We start from the raw sequence: 9,390 nt of genomic DNA on the forward strand, positions 1-9,390 counted from the left end.
CGGCTGGATGCCGTAGGTACTTTGCACTTTGGTGCAGGCGGACGGTTGGCGTTCGAGGCAACCGTGGTAAGTCTACTTCTTCTCATTTAATGTTTTGTTCTGTTTGTTTTACTACATAATACATGCACTCTATCTAACTCTCGTAAATTGGATCCACAACAAGTTGCGATGGGTCGTCTTCCTACAGGTATGCGCATTTCGAATAAGAACAAAGCCGTGGTTTAGCAGGAGCTTCATAGTAGCCTCTTCTTCCTACTCGATAACCTCGGCTTCGATGCGAACATCCTCGATCTAGCTAACTATATTGGCATCGATCCGCACATCATCAGAAATTGCAATTCTCCGGGATGAGACGTTCAAAGAGGTAGGGAGTTCTTTAGGCACGTGATGATCAATTTTAGGACGTTGGAATTGCTAACAATGCCGCACCCATCAAGCTAGATGCCTTACCATCGCTCGTCGGTTATACTTATAGTCATACACGCAAATTTTCGCATCGCCCACAATGCTATGCTTCCAGACTAGGCGCGCTCGAAAAACACATCTTTTGTTAACAACATCTTCTCAATATCTATTAACCTCCAGAATCTCCGAAGCTCCCCGAAGCTCCACCCGAACCTCTAGAATTGCTCCCCGAGCCAACGCTTCCTTTATAGTTAGTATAGAAGTATAGATATAGATATAGAAGGATTTATCCCGCCCACAATTAAACTAACCATGGGTTAGCCCAGAATTTGGCTCGCGATCGACCGCAAACTAGCCAACTGTTTATGAAGGCTCCGCCATATGTTGTGCATAAAGAGGCAGTCCCAAAACAAATGATAATGAGTCTCTAATTTTGCACCTTACAAAATGGGCAGAGAAGAAATTCTCTTCCATTTTTCAATCTTGTAATTGAGGGCACGGAGGATCTGAAAATTTTTCATAGAAGTTCAAGCAAGTAGTTTGCGCATGCCCCATTCCATCTATTTAGGTGCCCATTTGTTGGAACTGGGCAGCTTTTGATATGGAGAAGCCGGATGAGCTGAGACCTTGCCACCTTCATCCAGCGCATGCATAGCCCCGTAATCGTTTGTGGTCGACGACGGATTAATCTCCGTCGTTTGATCTCGGCGTTTTCGAACTAGGAATTCTCCCTTCGCCTAGTGCACAGATTTAATATGTCGATTGTGGCCTTAGAGGCGTGCATTAATTCAGATCAACGGTCCCAAAAAGGCGTCGATCGTGAGCTGTCCATTTGGAATTGAAAGATTTAACCCGCTCATTGACCATGGGTAAGCTGTTTCCTCCGACCCTCCATGTGGGCGAATGAAATCAAAGCCGAACATTCCGAGCAAGAAAGTGCACGGAATCTGGTCGTGAATTTGGCTCGCGTGGTTGCGGGTAGCTCGTGGGATTTCGAGCACTGTCCTGCCGATAAAGTCCTCCCCCAGGGCATTCCCTACACGTAAAGGTCTCAGGTTGACGGAGATTTAATCTCCGCCATCCGATTCAGAGAGACTCAGAATTGGAATGAACCTGGCCATTAGTAGGACCGCGTTCCCATAATTAAAGTAACCAGGCGTTAAATCTTTTGCATTAATCCAAACAAGGAAATTGCAAATAGCCTTGCATCAAAACTCCCGCACACAATTAAACTAACTAGAGCCTTGCATCAAAACTAACTTTGTTGGCGAACCGTTCAGCATCAGCAATCAAGCAAAAGAATCTGTTGAGACTTATGATTGAGCAAGCTTTTCATATTCTCAACTCAGCATTGGATTGATATCAGAGAGAATTGAGAGAAAGTGAGTTGATTGATACTCTGGTTGTTCTTTCCGGCGATGGTTTCCAAGTTGGCCACCCCGAGGAACGCTAAGGCACAGTTTTGTGGAGGTGGAAGGGCTCAAAGTCCCACGCATCCTGATGACGAGTGTCATGGAGCTTTAGGTGACTCTACTAGGTACTTTGTTATGCACAACAAAAGATTCTCCGCATTGCTGTTCTTGTGTGTCCTTTCAAATGTATGCTTCCTTTGATCCATATGCTAACTTGCACTGACATCATCTTGCTTATTGCTTGCTCATTTGAAAGGAGGATAGCACGTACTTCCAGAATTTTTGCATCCGTTGGAGATTCGAGCGATTTATCTGAGCAGCGCGTTGAAGACGCTCTCCTGGGTGTAGAACTCATGGACCAGCAAGGCATCCCTATTTCTAGGGATGTCGTCCATAGTCTTCTGCAAAGATGCATACAGGAGAAAGACCTGGAAGCTGCCAGGCGAGTGCACACTCTCATGGTGAGTCGACGATTTGATAGAATCCCTTCCTTGGTCGATCATCTTATACGACTATTTGCCTCCTGCGGTAGTTTGATAGAAGCAAATCAAATATTCTCCAAAGTTTTGAGACCAAGTGTCTACACGTGGAATGCAATTATCTCAGCACATGCCAAGCTTGGAGAATGTGACGCTGCTCTTGAGCTGTTCTACAAAATGCAACAGAGGGGCTTCAAGCCAGACAAAGTCTCTTTTTTGTGGGTCCTGAAAGCATGTGGCAGCATAGGAGCCGTAGGGGACGGCAGACTGATACATGCTGAGATAATCAGAAGTTTCCTTGGATCAGATACGATTGTTGGGAGCGCCTTGATGGATATGTATGCCAAATGTGGCTTGCTTCAAGAAGCACGAAAGATCTTTGATGGATTGCCAAATCGTGACGTGGTGTCATGGGGTGCTATGATCTCAGGCTACACACAGCATGGCGATGGATTTTCTGCTATTGAACTCTTTTTGAAAATGCAACATGAGGGCGTAGCGTCAAATAAAATTATACTTTCGTCCATCCTGAAAGCATGTGGGAATGAAGGAGCCATAGAACAGGGAAGGCTCATACATGACCACGCCATTAGAAGCAGGCTCGATTCAGACCTGTTTGTTGGTAGCTCCCTTGTTGACATGTATGCCAAGTGCAGAAGAGTGGAGGAGGCATGTGAAGTCTTTGAAAATTTGCCTTATCGAGATTCTGTATCATGGCATGCAATTATTGCAGGATGTGCCCAACATGGAGATGATCATGTAGCTCTTGAACTCTATGGGAGAATGCAGCTGGAGGGGTTGAAGCCAGACAAGCCTATGTTTTTGTGTATGTTGAAAGCTTGTGGGAGTATCGGAGCAGTTCAGGATGGTAGACTGATTCATGACCAGATCATCAGGGGTGGACTTCAATCAGATGTGATGGTACACAATGCCGTTATTGACATGTACGGTAAATGTGGCAGTTTAGGAGAGGCACATAAAGTGTTTGACCAGGTTCTGAATCGAGATGTCATCTCATGGGGCTCTTTGATGGCAGGTTATGCTCAGCATGGGTATGGTCTTTGTGTTCTTGAACTTTTTCAAGAAATGCAACTGGAGGGTACACATCCAGACAAAGTAGTGTTTTTATGCATGTCAAAAGCATGTGGTAGTACAGGTAACATTGATCGGGGTAGGACGATTCATGAGCAGATTGACAAGTGTGGACTTCAAGCAGACACGGTCCTTGGGAATGCTTTGATTGACATGTATGCCAAATGTGGGAGCCTAGAGGAGGCACAGAAAGTCTTTGAAAAATTGGAAAGTCCAGATGATGTGTCATGGGGTGCCATGCTTTCCGGTTACGCCCAGCATGGGCATGGTCTCACTGTTCTTGAACTCTTCGAACAAATGCGAGAGGAGGGTACAAACCCTGGCAAAGTCACTTATTTGAGCACCTTAAAAGCTTGTAGCAGCATAGGAGCCTTAGGGACCGGAAGGCTGTTGCATGACAAAATCATTAAAAGTGGACTGGTATCAGATGTAGATATTGGGAGCACTCTGATTGACATGTATGCCAAATGCGCGAGTCTACAGGAGGCACACAGAGTATTTGACGAGTTACCTAGTCGAGATGTGATTGCCTGGGGTGCAATGATAGCAGGATACACTCAACATGAGCACGGTCTTCCTGCATTAGAACTTTTTGAGGAGATGCAACAGGAGGGTATAAATCCCAATAAAACTATTTTTCTGTGCATTTTGAAAGCATGTAGCAGCGTTGGGGACTTTGCTCAAGGCAAGTTGATCCACTGTGAGATAATGACAAATAGACTTGAATCCGATGTATCTGTTGGCAATTCCCTTATTGGCATGTATGTCAAATGCCAGAGCCTACAGGAGGCGCGCAATGTGTTTGATCATCTACCAAATCGAGATGAAATGTCATGGGGGACAATGATTGCAGGTTATATTCAGAACGGGTATGATCTTGCCTCACTTGATCTCTTTACAAAATTGCAGCAGGAAGGCTTCATGCTAGGCAGAGGAATGTTTGTGTGCATACTGAAAGCATGTAGTAGTGTAGGATCCATAGAGCAGGGTAGGTTGGTGCATAAGCAAATAATGAGATGGGGTTTTCAATCAGATTTGGTAGTTGGGAGCACTCTTGTTGATATGTATGTGAAATGTGGGACCATAGAGGAAGCACGTGAAGTCTTTGATGGATTGCCAAAACAAGATCTAGTGTCATGCACTGCTATGATTTCAGGATATGTACAGTTTGAACAGTGTGTTCCTGCTCTTGAGCTTTTTAAGAAGATGCAACAGGAAGGCGTAGAGCCAGACAGCTTTACGTTTCTCTGTGTATTGAAAGTGTGTGGCAACCTAGGAGCGATTGAGCAGGGCAGGTTGATCCATGACGAGATCAGTAAATATGGATTTGAATCAGATGCTGTCATCAGGAGCACCCTTGTTGACATGTACACCAAATGCAGTGCCTTTGATGATGCGCTCAAACTATTCGACGAATTTTCAGATTGTGATGTTCTGGCATGGGGTGCAGTCATCGCAGGCCATGCTCGGCATGGCAATTGCAAACGTGCCTTGCAATGTGTTGAAGACATGCAACAACGGGGCTTGAGACCGACTGATAGAATGTTCAGTAGCATTCTTGTTGCTTGCAGTCATGCAGGCCTGTTTGATGAAGGCCGCTGTTGCTTTAAATCTATCTTAGAAGATCAAAACATTACACCAAGGGTTGAACACTATAATTGCATGATTGACATGCTTGGCCGTGCAGGCCTTTTGAACGAGGCTGAAGATTTTCTTGCTACTATGCCTATTCCACCTGATATCATTAGCTGGAGGTCCTTGCTTGCTGGTTGCAGAACATATGGCAACATTGTGCTAGGAAGACGATGTTTTGACGAGGTGGTTCAGTTGGAGCCCAATGATGCTTCTGGATTTATCCTTATGTCAAACATTTATGCTGAAGCTCACTTGTGTGAAGATGTCGAGAGAATACAAGCATGTAGAAAATCTGTGGGTGCGCTTAAGAAGGCTGGGAGGGCCTGGATTGAGGCTAGCAATATTGTACATGAGTTCATTGTGGGGGGCAAAAGTCACCCAGGTACGGATGTGATATACGCTAAATTGGATGAGATGAGCACACAAATCAAGAAACAAGGGTTTGTGCCCCATTTGGATGTGTGTGTAGAACCCTCACTAGACGAGGACAAGCAAGATGCCTTGTACGAGATATCCAAGGGTACAACTTTACGAGTTACAGAGAGTTCTCGAGTCTTTAATGATTTCCATAGTTTCACGACGTTAGTATCCAAGTTTGGCAGTCAAGAGATGAAGTTATTTGATACACACCAAATACAGGAAATAAAAGATGGCAAGTGTTTGTGTGGGGATCGTTGTGTTGGGTGGTAGGGGGCCCAAGCAACTGTTAAAACAGAGGCTAAAACTTCAACTCAAATGCAGCGGATAGATACTAGATCACTCTCTCCACACAATTCCAATGGCATACTAATTCTAAACCCACAAACCGTAATAGAATAGAGAAAGAATAGAGAGAGAGAGCAGCACAAATATGTCAAACAGTACTCAGATTTATAACAACCACAAAAGTGGAAAACTGCTCCTGGAAAGGGCTACAGAGATCCAGAGAATTGCTGGGCAAAGGACAGTCAGAGAAGAGGCTGTGCAAAGCTGAGGTGAGTACAAATAGGATGGCTCTATTCGTTCCCACGTGGCTTCAGTGGGATAGAAAGAGAGCCATGTCAAACCCTCCTAACCAGACCAACCTGGTCTGTGAAACAGCTGACCAGGCCGGATTTATGTGCCTCGACCTGTCTCCAGATCTGCAGACCTGCCTTCAGCCAACCTGCTACCAGTGCCTGCCAAGCCTATAAATAGGCCTGGCCCTTCTGCAAATCTGCTGTGTACTGTTACAGCATGTACAGACGCACAACGGCTGGTACTGCAACATACAAAAAGCTTTACAGCACGCGTACCCTTCAGGTACATTTTCACCCTAACCAAGTCCACTGCACCTTGTCCTCCTCATATTGGGGCAGTGACATGTCCTAACACTCCTTTTCAATGGCTCACTATGGCCTACCCATGCGCCGTATGAGGTGCTCCAGTCGGTCTCTGGGAAGAGACTTCTTGAACACATCTGAGAGGTGGTCAGAAGTTGGACTATACATCAAGTCCGCGATCTCATTGTTGTCAGCTCCATACTTCTGAAATCCATCTGAGCCAGGACGACTCACAAGCTGCAACATATGCTGTGTCATGGAGACGTGATTTTAGTATTCGTGACTAATTTGGCTTTGGGGGACTAGCCAAGGGGAAGTGCAAACTCCCAACATCCCTAGGAATGGGTTCAATCCCTAGCTGCACCCACTAGGCCCAAGTGCTAGCCAAGGCAAGGAAAAGAGGGGTGTAAATGTTGGGCCCAAGGAAGGCTAAAGTGTGTCATCAGTGAGTGGGTTAGAGCATTAACTGTCATTGGTGCATTGGGTTAGGGAATTTAATGAAGGGGGGTTGCCACATGGCAGAAGCCCCCATGCACCACTCTTCCTCTATCCCCCTACACTCAAATCGAGGTCTTCTTCTATTGTACACCTGATTTGCGAGCCTTCTTCTCCTCTCCCTTCACGCATTTCAAGGTCAAAGCTGCTCTTCCTCCCACAGTCATCAAAGGTCAAGAAGGCAGCCACTTTCTTGAAGGGAAATGCTCTTCCGTGGTGGGCAAATTTGCTATTGCAAGGTAGAGCACCTGCAACATGGGTTGAGTTCAAGGAAGTGCTTTCAGCTGCTTGGCTCTGGAAGAGTACAATAAGAAGTTCTGGGAAGAGTTGCTGCCCGTGATTTCTTATAGGCATGTGGATCTGTCCGAACATATTGAGAAGTATTGTTGTGGGCTGCCAAAAGAAATCCGATACTACTGCACCAAAACTAAAGTCTCTAATATGTCTCAGTTCATAGAAACTGCCACTACAGCATATGCCCTCTTGCAAGGAAAGACTTCAGGGTTCAAGGGCAGCAACGAGGAAGCTCAAAAGTTTAAGGGCAGCTAGCAGGAAGCCCCCAAAAAGTTCAAGGAGTTTGAACAGTCTACTAAGGCTTGGTTTGTTGCAGGACAAAGGCGAGTACCGCCTCGGCCGAAGATGACAGTTGAAGAGAAGCAAGCCCTTTATGATGCCAATAAGTGTTACATATGCAGTGAAGAGGGCCACAAAGCATCTGATTGCCCGAATAGAAAGAGGAAGTTCCCCTCATCGGAGCAGGGTGAGCACAGGGAAGGGTACAAAGTCCAAGCCCATTGTTGTTCTTCTTTGATCTAGGGGCCCGTGCCAATTTCATTTCTCGAGAGCTGGCTGGAAAATTGGGCATCAAAGCAGAAGAGATGGGAACTCTTTGTGATGCAGATATGGCTTATCTTGGGCATAGTGAGTCAATCACTGCGATGATTACGCATTGACATTCAGAGCTATGTGGACACATAGGAGTTCTATATCATGCCTATGAATGGATGTGACGTCCTGTTGGTATACCTTGGCACTATAGGAAGGGAGCTCTTTTGGATGCCAAGAATATAATGTAATGAAAAAGAATATTTCAAAACGAACTTAGTTTTTGCACAAGAAAAACAGCCAGTTGAAGAAAGCTCTAATCTTCCTAAGCTGGACACAAAGAGGATAGATTTTCTTTTTCAGTTTAAGGATTGCTTCTCCATCTCTCTACCACAAGAACTACCTTGAGAAAGACTTGAGGATAGACCTTGGTAAAGCATTGCCATGGACTTTACTTTTGATCTTCCTCATACACTGTCAGGTAATGATGATATTTGGACCATAATTTGCAGATTTAGCAAACAAGCACCACTTTATCCTAGTAAGGAAGGAAATTACAGCAGATAAGATGGCGAGACTATTCATGTCTCATGTTTTTAAACATCACGGGATGCCTCAATCCATTGTCTGTGATCGAGACCCCTGTATGACCAGCCTTTTCTGGAGAGCTCTCTTTGAGAACATGGGCACTATGCTGAATTTTTCATCCTCTTTCCACCCACAATCAAATGGACAGTCAGAAGAGGCAAATTCTATTGTCTTGGATCTTCTGAAATGCTATGTTTCAGACCAGCAAACAAAATGGAAACAGTTTTTGCCATTGGTTGAGTTTGCCTACAACAATACAGTGCGTTCTTCCACAGGGAAAACACCCTTTGGAATAATAGAGGGTGGAAGAAAGGTACCTCCCATATTGCACACGAAAGAAAAGATCTTTGAAGCAGATTGGTATGTGGAAAGTTTGGATGCAACTTATAAGAAGGTGAAAGAAGCCCTCTAGAAAAGCCAAGAAAAGGAGAAGTGAGCAGCCGATCGTCACCGGCGTGAGCTGGTTTTGAAAGGTCATTGGGTGCTGCTGCGTTAAAGCAAGACTTAAGCGTATGAAAGGCAAGGATAAGGTGTACACCAAACTAAAAATGCGGTAGTATGGACCGTTTCAAGTCTTGCAGAAGATAAATGATGTAGCTTACAGGTTGAAGTTACCACAGCAGTGGACAATTCACAATGCCTTTCATGTGGATGAGATCTTGGTTCCAGAACAGATCTTGGCACGTCGTGAAAGGAAAGCTAGAGGTAGAGTCATTATATGGTGAAGTTTCAGAAATATTCTGCGCTAGATGCCAAGTGGTTGGAGGAAGGTGAACTGGCAGATTCACTTAAGGTATTGCAGCTCTACCTGGAAGCATTCCAGCTTGAGCCGACTGTGGTTGAGGCTCAATAGAGCACCGGTTTGGAGCATTGCCTCATGCTCAAGAAGGGGGTAGCACGTCCGCTCCCTCAGGACAGACATGCTAAGGTATCTAGAGGTCGCTTGGTGACACTGCAGGTCTCACCCAAGGTATTGATTGTTGACAATATTTCTGCCACGGGACCTCTATGATGAGTAAACTAGTCACTCCACATAGATGATGCATTGATATATGGATGGAATTGCGCAATCTCCTAGACCATATCATCATTGCTGGTTGCATATTGCAGGTCATGCATATTCTGGTATGGGCTATTTTGCCTATTTCGTTGTTATTT

The 9,390-nt window shown here is 45.1% G+C and overlaps 1 protein-coding gene across 1 annotated transcript; it reads left to right on the forward strand.

The window, feature by feature from the left end:
* Positions 1-1,823: 1,823 nt before the first annotated feature.
* On the forward strand, positions 1,824-5,887 carry LOC147902468 (pentatricopeptide repeat-containing protein At2g33680-like). Its single transcript, XM_087373240.1, has 2 exons — positions 1,824-1,942; positions 2,074-5,887. Exons 1-2 carry the CDS (start codon positions 1,824-1,826, stop codon positions 5,711-5,713), a joined length of 3,759 nt encoding a protein of 1,252 aa, XP_087229366.1. The 3' UTR covers positions 5,714-5,887.
* The last annotated feature ends 3,503 nt before the right edge of the window (positions 5,888-9,390 follow it).

The sequence above is a fragment of the Dipteris shenzhenensis genome, chromosome 4 (genome assembly GCF_047967505.1).
Source record: "Dipteris shenzhenensis isolate YYH24624 ecotype China chromosome 4, Dip_SZ_1.0, whole genome shotgun sequence".
Lineage (NCBI taxonomy): Eukaryota > Viridiplantae > Streptophyta > Polypodiopsida > Gleicheniales > Dipteridaceae > Dipteris > Dipteris shenzhenensis.